The 19,221-nt window shown below is 38.5% G+C and overlaps 1 protein-coding gene across 4 annotated transcripts in view; it reads left to right on the top strand.

Annotated features, from left to right (window-relative positions):
* The window catches only part of clstn1 (calsyntenin 1), a 73,950-nt gene that overhangs the window by 29,521 nt on the left and 25,208 nt on the right, over positions 1-19,221 (top strand). For 2 of the 4 annotated variants that reach the window (XM_078425439.1, XM_078425437.1), the window contains exons 3-8: positions 3,828-3,857; positions 9,062-9,257; positions 10,849-11,057; positions 13,729-13,878; positions 14,636-14,821; positions 17,322-17,579. In XM_078425439.1, coding sequence (XP_078281565.1) covers positions 3,828-3,857; positions 9,062-9,257; positions 10,849-11,057; positions 13,729-13,878; positions 14,636-14,821; positions 17,322-17,579 — 1,029 coding nt within the window. The remainder of the gene's footprint in view (positions 1-3,827; positions 3,858-9,061; positions 9,258-10,848; positions 11,058-13,728; positions 13,879-14,635; positions 14,822-17,321; positions 17,580-19,221) is intronic. The other 2 variants (XM_078425440.1, XM_078425438.1) reach the window with 1 other exon arrangement.

Below are 19,221 nucleotides of genomic sequence, written 5' to 3'. Positions count from 1 at the left end.
TAATGGAGTTCTGCACTGAAAAAAAATGCTGGGTTACTGAACCAAGCAAGGCCTTGCCTTGTCTATCTTCTATTGATTGTGAAAAGTCCCAACGACTCTTTCGGTAGTTAACAGTGGAATATTTAACGCATACTACTCATGTTCTAGTGTTTCAGAGGTGTTTTTATTCAAGCTATTGCAATAATGCTAGTGTCTGTAGTGTAGAAGTTGTTGGTGTAATTCCAAAATTACTTGATAAACTAGCTGAATTTGAAAAAGCCAGCAGAATTTGAAAAACCCACTTTTCAATTGTAAAAATTAATGATCCATTGTTGATGAAAGTTTTGATTACTATTTATATATGCATAAACATTTATTCAAATTAACACGACTTTGTATAGCTGATAATGCAGAAGCTCCGCATCATCGCAAGATGAAAATGCAGTTTTTCCTACATCAGCCTCTCCCGTGATAGCATTTAAAGGCACTTTTTTAAAGATCTTGCTCTTTTCTTACATGAAAAGTAGTGAAAAGAACAAAAGTAAATGTAACACACTACTCGAGTTATGCTCAATAAATGGCACCTGGGACATGTCTAAACTGTCAGATGTGTTTTTCTGTTGCCGCCTCCTGGTTTTTGGCTTAGAGGCTAAATGGGTGATCCTGCTGTTTATCAACAGGAAATGGTCTGCTCTACTGACTTCAACTATTAGGTTTTAGTTAAGCATTAGCAGTAGCTCTTCTGCCAATGTGTATGTTAACTTCCTTTGTCTACATCCAGTAAATTTTAACAGGTAAGGTGACAAGACCATCCTTGCCCGTGCCTCATCACACTTCTATATCTCCCCATGTGGTGAGTGAAGCAAGAAACTAAAGTAAATCCATCTCCAGAATGAGCCACTTCTTTTGGATACTGGAGTGAATTTTCACTGCAGCAGTGTGAAACAAGGGTATTATCTGCATACTACAGCTCTTGGCAATAGAACAGTTGGATAATTACTTGCACAAATCCGCAAAACCCTTTTAATTTATTTGGCATAAAGGATCACATTTCATTAAACCAGTTCACTCCATTAAATAGTTTGTTGGACAGGCTATTTTATTTTTGGGCAAACACAAATATGGCCGCTGATTGTTTCATGAAAACTATAGAGGTGTCTGTAGAGTACTACATTAGTAAAGCATTTTTAGAGCAGAATACCCTGGCAGCACAACATTACACCAACAAGTGCAGTTTGGCCATCTAACTAATTTTCTTTTCAATCTTTCAAGACTCATCACTGTGATGTGGCATTTCTAACCCATCTAACTGAATTTAAAATCACTTCTCCATAACTTGCAGTTGTGCCACCCACAGCTCGTGAGTCAGGATTAATTTGACACAACACTGAATTTGCAAGATAAGAATCCTATGCAGGAATTTGCATATCATTAAACATTTCAATTACATTAGCACCGTGTAATGTGCATTGCTTGACAGTCCACTTTTTTGTTTGCTTTTACTTTTCAAGTTGTTCCAAATATTTGTACTGTAATCTAGCTAGTAATTTTACAAATAACATTTGAGATAAATTTCCATTGAGATTTGTTCAGTTTACTCAGGTTATGCCAAATGAATTGGGATATATACAGTGAGTACCAGATGGTGTGAACATGACAGCACTTGCCCAGAAAGTCTTCCGATCCCCATCAGCTTATTGAATGGCCCTCAATCCAATTAGTACACATAACAATCGGGTTCCAAGCAAATTATGTCTAATGATACACCATATATTCTTAAAATTTAGTCAGGGTAAAAAAGAAAACAGGCATGGAAACATTCTAGCTAATTTGCACCTACTGTCCATCAGTTGAAGGATCCACTTTGGATTGCAGCAATCAGCTTTTGCAAGTACTGGTGTGAATGATTACAATGCTCCTCCTCAATTTGCCCGAGGTAGGCAATGCTGTTTGCTTAAAACCAGGAAGAAATCCACTGGGTCTCTAGATTCACATGCTTGGGTTTCTTTGCATTGCTTAATTTCAATAGGCATCATTGCTTAATTTCAATAGGCATCATCTGCTTAACCATCAGTTTTGCTACTAGTTTTCCTAAGGCAGTACTCCAAATGATTGCCTTCCCCGACTTGTCTGGGGAATAACCCTCTGTTTTCTCCACCTTTGCCCCTTAATACTATTGCTTTTGAGCATCTTGATTTCTGCACTCCTAATTCTGCAATCACTTGCCATCTTCCCTTTCCATTGATGTTGAGAACTTCTTAAATTAAATCTCCCTCTGCTCTTCTGCACAAATTGCTGAAGAAAGAAATAGCTGTGATACTTTTAGAAATAAAGTAAGAATTAAAATAGCACACAAGTAACTTTGGTCCAGAAAAATCTGATCTTGACTCGAATCGTCACATACCTTTTCTCCGGAGATGCTGTCTGACTCGCTGAGTCACTCCAGCTTTTTTGCCTATCATGGAGGAAAGATGTTTGTTGGCTGGGTCAGGTTTCCCTGGTGCTCCTAAATTTGGAACAATAGACAATAGACAATAGGTGCAGGAGTAGGCCATTCAGCCCTTCGAGCCAGCACCGCCATTCAATGCGATCATGGCTGATCACTCTCAATCAGTACCCCGTTCCTGCCTTCTCCCCATACCCCTTCACTCCGCTATCCTTAAGAGCTCTATCCAGCTCCCTTGAACCATCTCATCTCATTTTAAACCTTTGCCCTGGTTGAAAGTCATGACAGACCATCGTGACAGTGCAAACCAAAATCTGATATTGGGGAAATGTTTTTAGTTTCTAAACTGATGGTGGTGGTTTGGGGGGGAAGGTGGGTGGTTTGGTGAAAAAGGTAAATGTTTAAATCCTCGTCCCAAGCCTTGCTATAAATGGTCTATCCAACCTCTCCTAAGGTTTGCTGACTGAAAATAAAACAATGTTTTTAAAGAAGCTTGCTGTTCTTTCTCCAGATTACAATGTAAAGTTACAAAGCATTTAATTGGCTTTATTGAAGACTACAAATAACAAAATATAAAGATGTTAACATCTTAAAGGGAATATGTTACAAACGATTTTAATGATTCAAAAGGTAATGAGTGTTTCAGGAGGTAGTTACAAAGTGTAGTTTTGTATCTTTTCAATGAGTAACAGCATCTTGCTTCAGAACCTAATTGTTATTGGCTGATACAAATGATTGAATGATTCTGAAAGGAGAGAGTAAGGCTTGAAATAGTGCTATTGATCCAATATTTAATTATGCTTATGGTGTCTTTTGCAATATCTGGATCTCGTAAAAAGAGGCCATCCCAAGGTCAAATAAAGTAGGAAATATGAGTTGACTGTTAATTATGGAATATTTCCTGAAAAAAATGGAACAGTGGTATTCAATTCTAATTTATCTGAATTTTATTTTATCCAGGTAGCCTGTAATCTGTTGGATTATGCACCAAATTGCTTCCTGATTGCATTACTGTGAATAATCTTGATTGTCTTTAGTGAATCAAGTTACTATCATCATTCTGAAATAATAGTCTATGCAGATGTTGTATAATTCTGCAATGCATTGCTTATGGCTTGAGTCATGGTAGATGATTTATTTTTATAACCTGTTTTTAAAGGGAACCTGGAACTGTGAAGGTTAGTATGTTTTTAATGAGCTGTATTGCGCTAAGAATTTTCCTTAATCTCCTTTGACTAAAATTTCCATTGTTGGTTTGACAAAGATCCTAAAGTTATCTGTGCATGAAAAATATCAGTATAAGTTGCTTTGTATTTCACCGATTCTTTTACTTGTTCCTTCACTCTTTTTTGCTTTCTTACCTTGATGACTGACCTCTGTTTATCTTTTCTTCCCTTTATAGAGAGGTATGAGGTGACATTCACCAAAGAAGGTGATACCTGGGTTCTTTCTTTCATTCTTCATGAACAGTTATATTAACCCACTAACTCTGGTCATAAAATGGGGAATCAGCACTTAAACAGCAAATCCTGTCATCCATATTATTCCCCATTGTTATCCAGGCTTAACTGCAAAAATTACTGGATGTAAAGTTTAACATGAGTTCATTAGAAATATCAGTTGTTTGACATGTTTTACATTACATTTCTCCAGACTGTATTCAGCCCAAATTCTCTTCTGATGTTGATATACAAATAAATGGAAAATTTCCTTGATGTTGTATAATTCTCATTGCCAAAGGTTAACTTGATAGTATAAATCTGTATGCAAAATCTTATGCTTCTGTTGTCTGGACGTTTTGTGTAATTTTCTAGTTATGGTCACCATGTTACCAAATTGTTGGAGAGGGTGCTTGGGGCAGATACAATGAGTCGGCCTTGCTTTGGTAGAAAACAGTTCTGATTGCCTTCTTTGAGAGAGACAGAGGGTTAGACTTGGTCAGGAAAGAATGCAAGGCAATCTCTCTTTGTCTATGAGAGGAAGTATATTGGCTAAGTATTTGAGAGCTGTGATAAGTTGTTCCCTCATGCTCCCCTCCAACTCATCCCCTCCACCCCTTTCCTTCCCCCATCCCTACCTACTCCCCCTCCCCTCCAGTGCTCCACTCCTACTGCCTCCTTCCCCACCTCCCTCCCTCACACTTGTGCCATGGGGACAATTGTGTGATCAGTGCTTGTTGAGTGGTTATATGAATGAATGGCAGAGTTTGTTGTGGATGGGAGTGTGAGCTTAGTGAAGTAGGCTGGTTTAAATGGTGTTGAGCAAGGATTGGTCTACGTCATTGACTTGGGAATCTACTGTGTTGGATCTCTAAATCTGGTCCCACAGGCTCTGTAAAAACCACCGCCTTGAATGGATTACAGATGTTGAGTGTCATGCATGCATCGTTGCAAATTGTGGAAGTCTTGCAACTGTCAAGAGACCTCCTGCACCGAGGCATCAGATGCACGGAGAATTTGAAAAAAAAAGTTAACTATCTGGAACTTGCATGATCGTTGATTTTTTTAATGCTCATTGTTCAGTTTCTAAGCAGTGGCTGCATGCACCAGCAACTAGGAACAACTAGCAAGTAAGCTATCAGACCCTTCAAGTCAGTCCACTGCTTAATAAGATGGCTGATCCATGCTGGCCTTGGCTCCTCTTTGCCATTTCTCCTAAACCTTATTGTCTTATTCAATATTTATCTCCCTCCACTTTAAATACTTCAAATGATTTGGCTTCCACCACCTGCCAGGGCAGATAATTGCCAGAGAATCACTGCCTTTTTTTTAGAAGTAATTTAACTCAATTTTTAATGACTGGCCCATTATCTTGCTGTTATGTTCGCTTATTTGAGACTCTTAACACTAATAAAACGTCCCAGCATCTATTTATCACACTTCATTTGTAACTCCAAGAAATACAGGCTCAGACTAGGACAACCATATCATCCGATATATTAGCCCACTGAATCTCCTTTGTACTGCCTCCAATATTACTTTTTCTTTTTGGATAAGAGTATCAAAACTGTACATAGTATTCCAGGTGAAACCTCACCTACATCCTGTGCTATTGCAGTGAAGGCCAAGCAAAATGCCATTTGTTGTCTTAACTATTTGATTGACATGCCTGCTACCTTTTTGTGATTGATGCCCCTAGATCGCTCTGCTTCACTCACTTGTATTCTCTCTGCACTTAGATCATAATCTGCCTTTTGATTTATCTTACATGCATGATCTCTTGCCTTTCTAGTTATCTTGTTGTCTGGATAATTTGTCTAGTTACCTAGTTATCCCGGGAATGGTCTGTTGTACGAGTGGCATCTTGGCTTAGCTGTCCAGAGTCTGGCTTGAATTTCACTTCTGCTTTAATAGTGTTCAATTAATTTTTACACAATCTCTGTGCCAACCTTTTACTATCCAGAGAAAACATGAATGATTAGAAATGCTGTCTTTTGGTTAAGCTAAAACAAGACCCTGTTATACTCTTTCCACCTCTACTATTACCACCACCCTAGAAAACATTTGGTAGCATTCATTCAAAGGCAGGGAATGCTGCTGTCATGAAAAACCATTCTTCTCTCTGGAAACGTCAATTAAAACTTGTTCATCTATTGCTGCATGTGTATAAATTAGATCCTGCTAATGCCCCGATACCTATCCTTAAATGAACTCATTAATTATTAAGCTCTTTGGGATAAGCATGCCTGTTGGCAGGAGAATTTAATTGTAACGTGATTGATTGTGTGTGGACATCAATTGGAAATTATGGAAAAAAAGCAAACTTCAAATGCCATCTTTGCGATCTTATAAATTTTTCCTTTATTAGCTCACTTTCCCTAATGAATATGAATTGGTCTTGGTTATCCTTGTTCAACAGCTTGCATTTATCATTTGCCTTTACCACAAAGGTTTCCCTGAGGAACACTATCAAATAAAAATTGACATTGAACAATATGAAAGAGATATGGGATACATTTCAACTTGGAAGTGGAGGGCTTGAAGGAGGACATTTCATAGTTTTGGGGTCTTCTTATTTGTAAGTACAGTCCCTTTTAGTGCAGCAGGTGAATCCAGGAAATGGTCAAGAAGCATGTATTATTGTAGTGCAGATATGTTAAGAGCTGGAAGACTGGACAAGATTTGAGATGAGAGGTGGAGATGAAATAATGTTCTAGTGAATAGTTGAGTCATGCAAAACACTTCACTGTCTGAATTTACTAATCTGGGAGAAGGTAAACAGTATTTTCCAATAGCTGAAGTAAATTGAAAAACCGGAAGCATCGTATCCCTGATTTCTGGAAATGTGGACATCATGGTATTCCTTAAAAAAAAATCTATTGTGTATCAAAGTTCTTCAGCCATACCATGTCTTGCCTTAATAAACATTTGGACAATTTGTTGTAGATTAATTAATAATAAATGCTTTTGAAGATGAAATAAAGATGAATATGCGCTCGAAATTTAGTTGATAAATTAATTGCACTCTTTCATCTTGGGTGTGAAGGAAAATGGTGGAAGAATCTTTTTCTGGTGTCCAGTTTAATTGTCCCTAATAGTTTTGACCTCAGTCTAAATGTTAATGTTGGAAAGTTGAATTTTTGGTTGTTTCTCTAGCAGGCATGTGAATTTTTCGCGGATTTCCACATTAAAACAAAAAAAAAATCCGCACTTTTTGCGTGATTTCCGTGTTTTTCACTTTGCCAAATAAACGGAGAAATTGGGTCGAAAAAATAAAGAAAAAAAAGATGTATAGACTTATAATGAACACTAGGGTTCCGCTAGAGGTCGCTAGGGGTTCCGCGAGAAATCCCCCATGCCTTGGCAGTCTCCCCGAAAATGTGGCACCTAGGCTGGGCAAGGCAGCCAATCTCGACCTCATTGGGACTTCCATGGTCGATCGGTGGGTTGAATTTGCAACCTACGGTCGGGGCTCTGGAACTCCGGCCCAGCTGGAGCCAGCATATCTATCCCCATAGCCGACTTCCTTGGCCTGCTGGATAAACCAGCAAAGCTCGAACCAAAAGTGCCAGAAAATCAGTGGTGGAACTGTAATGAGTAAATATTAAATTTAAGTGCAAGATTATATTACTAAATTAATTAAGACAGGGTTAAAATATAAAACACAGCAGAAAAGTCAATTACCACCCTTTTGGTCTGATTATCAATTAATGTGCGAATTCACTTCAAAATGTTATTAGTGTACAGTGACATATTCACATTATTTTATAATGTCTGTTTTTACTTTGAAATGCACTAAAAGAGGCTTGAAGCTGGTAATTTTGTGTGTAACTTTTCAAAAAAATTCCAATTTTTGACCCCCGTTGCAAACGCTTGGGGTTTTTTCCTTTTTTTTAAAAACCTCACTCACGTGCCTGCTCTAGTTATCTGTTATTGCTGTGTTATCCAGCCCCTTTTGCAGTTCTTTTTATTTCTGATTGCCCCTGTGTTAATGGTAGTTGTTTGGAAGGTAGAGATCTATCCTGGTAGCAAAATGTGTGGTTTAACTTGCTATTTTGATTCCTTAGAGGAAGCGTGTGGTTATAGATAATTTAATTAATCCTAAACATTTAGAATTCATTTTAGATATCTTGCATGATGTGGGTTCACTAGATAGTGTAAGAAAATAACTGCAGATGCTGGTACAAATCGAAGGTATTTCACAAAATGCTGGAGTAACTCAGCAGGTCAGGCAGCATCTCAGGAGAGAAGGAATGGGTGACCCTTCGGGTCTGTCTGAAGAAGGGTCTTGACCCGAAACGTCACCCATTCCTTCTCTTCTGAGATGCTGCCTGACCAGCTGAGTTACTCCAGCATTTTGTGAAATAAATGGGTTCACTAGATGGCTTTTCTCAATTGTCCCCATCAGTCTGAAGGAGGGTCCCCACCCGAAACGTCACCTATCCATGTTCTCAAGAGATGCTGCCTGACCCGCTGAGTTACGCCAGCACCTTTGTCTTTTTTTTGTCAAACGAACTTAACATATTTAAGGTATTCTTAACATATGCAGGCTTAACATATGTAAGGTATTCTCTTTTGGGATAGGAAATCCAACTGATATTTCTAATGCTGAGTTGCCATCCAGTGATTTATCTTGATTCCTAATTATAGACAGATACATTGCACAGGAAGACTTAAAACATAATTTTTCAAAGAAATTGACAGAATTTGTGAAACTGTGCTGAATCTGTGTCAAATGCTTGTACATCTCTAGACTTTTAACTTGCACTTTAACTCTTTATCCTGGTCGGAATAGACAGCCCAGCTCTGTCCAGTAGCTTGGCATAGAAGATTCCAGCAGCCATGGCTGTGTGTTACAAGTTATAACTGTCATAAGTAATCCTGTGAAATGCCTGTCTTTTTTCTCTCCCTCTCTCTCCCTGTCTCTCTCTCTCCCTCTCTCTCTCTCTCTCTCTCTCTCTCTCCTGCATGAATGGATGCAATGTAAACCAGTGGCTTGGAAGGCAGGCATATGCACCCATACTAAATCCCAGAACTCACCCAAACAAGGCACAGGCTTTGCTTTCTCAACAGACCCTCACAATAAAAGCAAAACCCTTGGCTGTGAAGTTTGGACTGCTGTTGCACATTAAATCTTTTTGTTATTGAATTGTTGCATGATTGTTCCATCTCTAACTTGCCATTTGTTAATCTCTAGGTGAGATCTGTGGATTTAGAATTCATGGGCAGAATGTTCCTTTTGAAGCTGTAATGGTTGATAAAACCACTGGCGAAGGTGTCTTGCGTGCTAAAGAGGTCATGGACTGTGAGTTGCAGAAAGAGTATACATTTACTATCCAGGCCTATGACTGTGGCGAGGGTCCAGAAGGAGAAAATATGAAAAAATCCCATAAGTAAGTATACACTGCAACAGAAACTCCTCTGGGGTCTGCTGGTTGTTTCTTTTTAACATTTTAGTTAGAACAAAAGACATGGTATAACCAATCTAAAACTAGAGTTGCTAATGACTGCTCATTGTGGTCGAATCAAATCTCAAATACTCACATATGAAACTGATGTTTTGGCCCTGATTATGCACTCAGAATAGTTCAAAATGAATCACTATTGTCCCACTTTTACTTTCCCCTCATATTTAATAGAATTATGAATGGATGCTTGGTTTTCTATTATTCACTGCCAGATTTGTGTCAACCTTGCATTACTCAAATGAGTGAAGTTGAAAAGGATTGTTGCATTCCACAGCAAGTCACCAGTTATGTCAGTATTGGCCTGTGCAATTACCAACCAACATTTTAGATTACACAATTATTAAAATGTTAGTTTAAATCCCAGAAAGTCAAATATTGCACGTCAGAAATTTAACTGGTATGAATATTATATTAAGCAAACTTTATTACAATTGTATCTGCCTTGTTATTCTCAGCTGTTTTTAAAGGAAATTGATAGGGACTTGCTGCTTTTGAATTGCATCAAACATAAGTATATATCAATGAAAGCTTTAAATGGTGTCAAAGGTTCTAATTATTTTATTTTTAAATGTTCATCTCAAAATGCACCATGCCCCAATGTGGATTGCTGTCCAAATACTTGGGTGTTCTGCCAGCTGCTACACGATCTACTGATTGGATGGAGATTTTCCCACTGCAAGGAGATAATTAAACACATGGGTGATGGGTTGCAAGTCATTGGACTTGCACTTTAGTAGTCTACAAGCACAAAAATTAATTGATCGGACACCTAAGTGATGGATGAAAGAATACAGACTGTGGCACATTTCAAAATGTTGCAAGTTGAGTCAGCAGTCTTCATTGTTCTGGCACAAGCTATCTAGATCAGTTCATTAGAATTATAAAAATTAAACTAAGAAAACCATCATTTACAAATGTAGTTTGAATTTGTGTCGAAAGTAGTATGTGTCAATTCCTTTTAAGTTTGGTGCTACTATATACGTGCTTTGACTTGCCGAAAATTAGGTTCCTGTGCGTTACAAAATAATATCACTAGTCCATTAGTGAAATTATTTAATAAAGGCAGAACATCCAAGTGGTAATCTGCATGATCTCAACATCATTTGGGCATGTCTGATAAAAGGCCATGTGCTTGTCGATGACCAATCCCAACATGAAAGTTTAACTACCCGTCTTTGATTTAATGGCGTATAGTTTTCCATGGTGATCTCAATGTGTGCTTGGAGTCAGTATATTTCACATTCATCCCAATTCTAGTAATCAAAGTCAGTGACTGTTACAATGACATTCTTGTAAGCTTAAAGCTCTGTGCTGGAGCTTGTTTCAGGGTGGACGTGCCTTGAAAGGAACTCCCTCTTCAATTGATGATCAAGTAACTTGGGCTGGCTTGACCATTGTTGTTTATATATAAAAAGGAAGACATCCCACTATTTGTCATGCATTTTAAAGTGATTGAGATCCTGCCTCTTCATTTGTGGTTACTGACTTATGACTGACCGTATATTTCTGTTTTCAGGGCCAATGTTCATATCCAGGTGAATGATGTAAACGAGTACTCCCCAGTTTTCAAGGAGAAGTCCTACAAAGCTACAGTCAATGAAGGAAAGAAATATGACAGCATCTTGAGAGTGGAAGCGATTGATGCTGACTGTTCACCTCAGTACAGTCAAATCTGCAGTTATGAAATTGTTACTCCAAATGTACCATTTACTATTGATAAAGATGGTAAGATATACAGTATGCAGGTATAAAGTTAATTTCAAAGAATATAATTCAAATTAATCTTGGGTTTCTATCGGTGAGCTGTTTAAAATAGAGATTAAAAAAAAAAAAATCCAGCTTGAAATGGTGATTGTCAGCAGGTTTCTTGACCACAAAATGATTCTGAAATTAAATCGGTACTGAACAGTGTTGTCATACTAGGTAAGCAAAAGCTAAATTGATGGGTGTAAGTGCAACATGGAATTGCAGAAAAATAGGAACTGTAGTAGGCTATTTTGCCCTTCAAGACTACTGTCATTTAATAAACTCATAGCCGTGGTATTAAATTTCTGCCTTGACCTCATCCATTAATGCCATTCTTGTAACGGTGCAGCAGATAGTGTTGCTGCCTCACAGCTCCAATGTCCTAAGTCCTGACCTCCATTGTGATCTATGTAGCGTGATCACATTTCCCTCTGATCATGAGTTTCCATTCAGTCATGGCTTATCTAATTTTCCCCCTCAACCCCCATTCTCCTGCCTTTTCCATGTAACATCTGACACCCGTATTAATCAAGAATCTATCAATCTCGGCTTTAAAAATACCCATTGCCGTGGCCTCCACAGCCATCTGTGGCAATGAATTCCACATGGCTAAAGGGATTCCTCCTCAACTCCATTCTGAAGGTACGCCTTTTTATGCTGAGGCTGTTTTAGTTTATTGTCGTGTGTACTAAGGTACAGTGAAAAGCTTTTTCGTTGCTTGTTATCCAGCAGAAAGACTGTACACGATTACAATCAAGACACCCACAGTATACAGAATAAAGGGAATAATGTAGTATAAGATGATGTCTAGTAAAGTCCAATTAAAGATGATCCAAGGGTCTCCAATGAGGTAGTTGGTAGGTCATGACTGCACTCTAGTTGGTTTTATAGGATGGTTTAGTTGCCTGATGGCAGCTGGGAAGAAACTGTTCCTGAATCTGGAGGTATGCATTTTCACACTTCTGCACCTCTTGCCTGATGTGCGCTCTGGTTCTAGATTCTCCCATTACTGGAAACATCCTTTCCACATCCACTCTATCTAAGTCTTTCAATATTCTGAAAGAGCTTTATAGGCTGAATGAAAGGAGTGGGGAAAGTGGTCATATCCCACTACATCAGGTAAGATGTCTAGGACGAAGACGAGGAGACATTTTTCTCACTTAAGGGGTGGCAAATCTGTGAAATTTCCCACCATAGAAAACCGTGGCGACATAGAAACATAGAAACATAGAAAATAGGTGCAGGAGTAGGCCATTCGGCCCTTCGAGCCTGCACCGCCATTCAATATGATCATGGCTGATCATCCAGCTCAGTAGCCTGTACCTGCCTTCTCTCCATACCCCCTGATCCCTTTAGCAAAAAGGGCCACATCTAACTCCCTCTTAAATATAGCCAATGAACTGGCCTCAACTACCTTCTGTGGCAGAGAATTCCACAGACTCACCACTCTCTGTGTGAAGAAATGTTTTCTCATCTCGGTCCTAAAAGACTTCCCCCTTATCCTTAAGCTGTGACCCCTGGTTCTGGACTCCCCCAACATCGGGAACAATCTTCCCGCATCTAGCCTCTCCAACCCCTTAAGAATTTTATATGTTTCTATAAGATCCCCTCTCAGTCTTCTAAATTCCAGCGAGTACAATCCCAGTCTATCCAGTCTTTCCTCATATGCAAGTCCCGCCATCCCAGGGATTAATCTGGTGAACCTTCTCTGTACTCCCTCTAAGGCAAGAACGTCTTTCCTCGGGTTAGGAGACCAAAACTGCACACAATACTCCAGGTGCGGTCTCACCAAGGCCCTGTACAACTGCAGCAGAACCTCCCTGCTCCTAAACTCAAATCCTCTTGATATGAATGCCAACATACCATTCGCTTTCTTCACTGCCTGCTGCACCTGCATGCTTGCTTTCAATGACTGGTGCACCATGACACCCAGGTCACGTTGCATCTCCCCTTCTCCCAATCGGTCACCATTCAGGTAATACTCTGCTTTCCTGTTCTTGCCGCCAAAGTGGATAACCTCACATTTATCCACATTATATTGCATCTGCCATGCATTTGCCCACTCGCCTAATCTATCCAAGTCACTCTGCACTTGCTAAATATATCTATGGCAGCAATATGTAGATTTCTAGACACCTTCTAGACAATTTGGCTATTATCAAACACCCTAGATGTCGATGGGTGATAAGAGCTAATAAACATTTGAGAGAACGGGTTACTGAGAAATAAGTGGAGTAATGGGATAATAGAATTGCTCTAGGATCCAGCATAGATTCTGGGCCAAATGCCACTATGTATGTCATAATGAAATATGAATAGGATGTAGTCTAGAAACCTACATATTGCTGTCTTAAATATATTTAGCAACTTTATCTCCAAGATTTGCAATGGTGGAAAATGTTACTACTAAAGTTGTCCAGACAGGTCTGTAATTTTCTTTTTCCTCTTAAAAAAAAAAAAAAAAAAACACCCAGTGCACATTTTTTTTCTTGTACAGCAATGTAAGAAGATTTCATATCATTTATTCCAACTAAGTTTTAGTATTAAATATTTATTGATAAACTATTGTCCTCCATTTCCTAATGCCAGTATAATCAACATTATATTTTCTTCTATGCATGACGTTATTGTAAATTGTTGATTCTTGCAGGGTTTATTAAGAACACAGAGAAGGTGAATTATAGCAAAGATCGGCAGTATAAGCTTGCAGTGACTGCGTATGATTGTGGGAAGAAACGTTCCACAGAAGATGTTCTCGTCAAGATCAACATCAAACCTACATGCAAGCCTGGCTGGCAAGGTAATAAGCAGGGGTAGAAATGTTTATTTTGTACTACATGCACATTGCTGGCAATATACTATCCATCCCTAATTATTCTCAATGGATGAATGAATAAGTTTATTGGCCAAGTATGTGCGTATACAAGGAATGTGCCTTGGTGCTCCGCTCACAGTTAACAATTAGGAATAAAGCATAAACACATCAAAACAATAAGGATACAAACTGAAGAGGAGCTAGGGTCAACCACAGTGGTGTGTCTGTACTTATGTACAAAGCTCGACTGTGTAAGAGTGGCAGATTTTCTTGAAGGACATTTGTGAACTAGATGAGAGTTTTTATGGCTGTCGTGGTTTAATGGTTTACTGTTTTCTGCTAGTTTTTTAAAATCACTGATTTATTTGATTACGAACAAATTCTTCAGCTGCTGTATTAGGTTCAGTGGTCCAGAACACTAGCTGCAAGTCCAGTAACTTAACCACAATATTACCATACCCAAAAAGTAACATAATAGTCCTGAAATTATTTATTTGTTTCATGTTGCAACTGTTAATTTAAAGAATACATATTTAATAGTTATTGTTCCATATCTGAATGTTTTTTATGTATAAACATTGATTTATTTGAGATATAAAATTAGGAAACACACAATTCAAAGTGGCAATAAACAAGTTATTTGATCTGCAGCAGCATAACACTAAAGTGCTGTTGAATGTTTTTGTGGTGTTGGTGCTTTGATAAGACAATATTAAGGGCTATTAATATTTTTGTGCAATAGATTGGAGTAAAAGAATTGAATATGAGCCTGGCACTGGAAGCTTGGCATTATTTCCAAGTATGCATTTGGAGACGTGCGATGAACCTATAACATTCATTCAAGCAACAATTGAATTAGAAACAAGCCATATTGGCAAAGGATGCGACAGGGAAACGTATTCTGAAAAATCACTCCATAGATTGTGTGGTAAGATTTTTTTGTCAACTACTAGCAAACTGTTCGTTTGCACCTGCTGATTGCTTTTTATTGCAAGCAACTATTTGCTACTATTTATTGCTTTGGTGTACATCCTCTGTGAATTTTTTTGTAACCTGAGCTGTTCTGTTGTAAAATTACTTCCTGTGCTTTGAGAAGATTGGAAACTTAACTTGCCATGTTTTAAGTGTGTGAAATGACCTCGTACACTTATTGTGCAATAACTTTTAAAATGTAAAATATTCCCCATTTTTGTAAAAAGAAAAAAATCACCTTACTGGTATCAAAATACAGGATGAGTAATCTAATCACAAAGCCTTTGTGGGTTTGATGTGGATAATCATGCTCTTAACAATCAGGAGCAACCATCAGCTCTTGAACACTACACAACACTAACCTCAGCAACCATCAACTTCTATGGACTGTCTTTGGTTGCACTCCCTACTTTTTGTTTTATTGCACCAGTATTACGGTTATTAATTAATTTATTTTTTGTATTTATCCTTTGCCCCACAATGTTTGTGCTGACCATGATACCTAGTTAAACTGCTTTTATCTGCCTTGGCAATGCATGTTAAGCTGCTAGTAAAAGTTCATTGATCTGTTGTCAGTACATATAATTAAACACAGAACTCTTGACTCTTAATTTAATTGGATGAATGTGCGAACTTGTCAAAGGCAGTTTATTCTACCACAACCTGTTGCTTACGTTAGCATTGTTTCAGATGTTTTGGGGGATTTGAACTGTTATGCTTTGTGCCTCAACCATATTTTGACCTATAGCATAAGTGTTACTTTTGCCTAGGATAAAATTAGTTGATCTTTTATATTTTTGCAATCATCAAACTTCCACCGTGCTCTTAGTTTATTAAAAATCGATGCAAACTGTGTAACATTTGTTGAATGTTAACTTGTATCAAAGTTTAAACAAGATTTGCAATTTAAACCAATTTTAGATTTAAGTGCTCAATAAAAATGTTACTTGTATCCTGACAAGTTACATTTCAATGGAATCTTAAGGAATCATTGTACCTGTTCATAACCAGACATGAGCCAAAAGGTCATTAAAACTGCTATTCACGAATGGGGTGGGTGTAACTGAGATTGCACATTCCCAGACTTTGAGAAGGGCATGTCGAGCTTTGATCTTGATAGACTTTATCTAAGCACTGGCAATGGCACTCCCACTTGCACCTAAGATACTCCAAGATTTTGGTCTAATGTTAGAAGGGAATTGTATTTCTAAGGTAAGATGGTGTTCAGCATGGAGTCATTGTGCTCCCAAGTACCTCCCCATTGCTGGCTTAGCTTTCGAAGAAATCTTGATATGTTGGTGAAATGCATTTTGTGTATGTTGTAGAGTACATATATGCTGGTGATCCATGGAGTGGATGTTCATTATGCTAGTGTGAGGCAATAAGCATACTAACTGATCTAGAAGGGTTGAAGTCACAGAATGACAATATGGAAATTACCAAAGCCGTTGTGGGAAATCTTGCTCAATCTCACCAATGGAATGTGTTTAATCTCGAAGGTGCAGGAAAGGCTTAAGGAAGGCAGCACAGTGTCACAGCTGGTAGTGCTGCTGTCTCAGTGCCAGAGACCCAGGTTAAATCCTCACCTCGCATGCTGTCTGTGTGGAGTTTGCATGTTCTCCCAGTGACCGCGTGGGTTTCCTCCCACATCCCAAAGACATGGGTTTGTAGGTTTATTAGCTTTTAATTGCCCCTAGTATGTCGGGAGTGGATGGTAAAGTGGGATAACATAGAACTCGAATGAATAGTTGATCGGTCGACGTGGACTTGGTGGGCCTGTTTCCATGCTGGATTTCTTTTTTTTTTTTAAACTAAAGTCCGAGGCCCTTGGAAATAATTGAAAGTTGATTAAAAATTAGGTTGTAGAAGATGTTCGCTATAAATTGTTACTACAAGAGGCTCAAAATGATGCATTTTGATTTGATGTCATAGTATCACAAACAAGTTCTTCAGCTACTAAAGCTGCATTATTAATTTAATGCATATTCAGCTAACATGCATCCATATAAATTTATTCCATGTTCCTCCCCACTCCTTCCTCCACTTCCCCTTCAACTCTTCCTACATTTTGTCACCAATTTACAATGGCCTATTAATCTAGAAATCAACATCTTTATAGGTGGTTAAAATTGGAGCACTCGAGGAAAATCCCCATACCACAGGGGGAGGTGTGAAGTCCATGAAGATAGCACGGGACATAGACATAAAATGCTGGAGTAATGTCACCCATTCCTTTTCTCCAGAGATGCTGCCTGTCTGGCTGAATTACTCCAGCATTGTGTGTCTATCGTGTGTTTTTTGTGCAATTCATTTTTATGTTTCGTCTATAACAAAATAATTGGTTCTGCTTACATGATACTATATTGGTATTGTGTCTACTCTAATAAAGATTATTGCCTACATTGGCCATGTGTCTCTTAATAATGTACATGTCCAATTTTGTTGTCTGATGTCAGGTGTTGCGTCTGGAACAGTTGATCTCCTCCCCTCCCCAAGTAGCAGTACAAATTGGACAGTTGGTCTTCCGACAGACAATGGTCATGACAGTGATGAAGTCTTCGAATTCAATGGCACTCTAGCTGTGAAAATCCCAGATGGAATTTTGACGACAAATCCAGAGGAGCCACTTACCATTTCCGTGTGGATGCTGCATGGACCGGGTGCTGGTATTCAAGGGGAGAAGGAAACGATCCTCTGCAATTCTGACAAGAGAGGTATGCACGAGTTTACTCAAAGTTGCCTAATTAGTGTCTGAAGATCTTTGAAACACATCCATGTGACCAGGCTTCTGCTCAGCCATGCCCTTTGGTATGGAGCTATTTGTTCCTTTTGAAGTCATGTGGAATATTACCCTGCATTAATAGAAAGTGTAGACGCACTATTTATTAAAACATCCCATTAAATTGGCAAGTGATGCCAGGTGGAGAAGTATTTTTTTAGGCATGTACAACCAAGAATTAGCTGTCTTTTTAACCTAGTCAAAAATAAGTAGTTCAGATTATTTATGATCATGGATAAGACTTATTTCCAACTTTAGAAGAGTGATATAAAAATTAGTAAAACAGAAAAAAAAACAAATTATAGAATGTTATGATCGATTGAAAAAAGACTTCTAAATTACAGTTTAATCTGAGTACTTGATTAATGAATACATCGAACAGCTGGAAAATTGGGCTGACATTACAAAAGAAGCTGAATCCAGTCTGTAGTCACTTGGATCAAGGTAGAAATGATGCAATATCAAGAGTGAATTTCTGAAATGAGGTAGAAATAAGGTGCCTTCTGTTGAGAAATAGTGCCTTATGGTCACATCACATTTTTTTTAGGAAAATGTAAATGTATTCAGGTCGTAGGGACATACAGCATGGAAACATGCCCATCATCTCCAGTCGCCCATGCTAACCTAGCTACCCCACTAGTCTGCGCCTGGACCATATCCCTCCAAATATTTCCTATCCATGTTTCTGTCCAAGTGCCTTGTAAATGTCAAAATTGTAAATCTACTACTACTTCTAGCAGTTCGTTCCAAATGTGCACTCTCTCTGTATGGGGAAAAGTTGCCTCTCGGAACACTTTTAAATCTTTCTTCTCTCACGTTAAACCTTTGCCCCCTAGTTTTAAACTCCCTTGAGGGGGAAAAACTATGGATGTTAATCTTACTTGTGACCCGTATGATTTTATAAATCTCTTGGATCACCCATTAGCTTCCTATGTTCCAGGGAAAACAAATCTTACCATATCCAGGTTGTGACATCCTTTCTTTCGCAGAGCAACCTGAACTGTACACAGTACTCTGAATGTGGCCCTACCAGCATCTTGTACATCTACATCACTCATATACGCAATATCCTGACTGATGAAGAAGGCATGGGTGGCAGAAGCCACTTTCACCATCCTGTCTACCTGTGTCACCATTTTCATGTATCTGCACCTCTAGGTTTCTATTCTACAATACTCCTCAGGGTCCTCTCAGTTACTGTACAAGACCTGTCCTGGTTTGTCTTACCAAAATGTAACACCATGCATTTATCTGAATTAAACACCATCTGTCATTCCTCAACTCATTGGCTCAGTTATCAGACTTGAAATGGACCTCTCGTATGCTGAGGAAGTATTCTAATCTTCCAGTCTATCCTATTAGAGCCCTTGCAGTTTTTTTAAAATCTGGCTGTAGCACTATATTTTGCACTCTGTTTTCTCTCTCTTTTTGTATTACCCGTTGTACTCGTATATGGACTGACATGCCTGGATAGCAAGCAGAACAGTTTTTCACTGCATCTTGGTACTTGTGACAATAATAAACCAATATCAGTCGATCAAGATCTCATTGTAATCTTAGATACCCTTCACTGTCCA

This window comes from Rhinoraja longicauda, chromosome 30 (genome assembly GCF_053455715.1).
Source record: "Rhinoraja longicauda isolate Sanriku21f chromosome 30, sRhiLon1.1, whole genome shotgun sequence".
NCBI classification, from domain to species: domain Eukaryota; kingdom Metazoa; phylum Chordata; class Chondrichthyes; order Rajiformes; family Arhynchobatidae; genus Rhinoraja; species Rhinoraja longicauda.
Note: the sequence above shows the minus strand (reverse complement) of the source record. Positions and strands in the feature narration are given on the sequence as shown.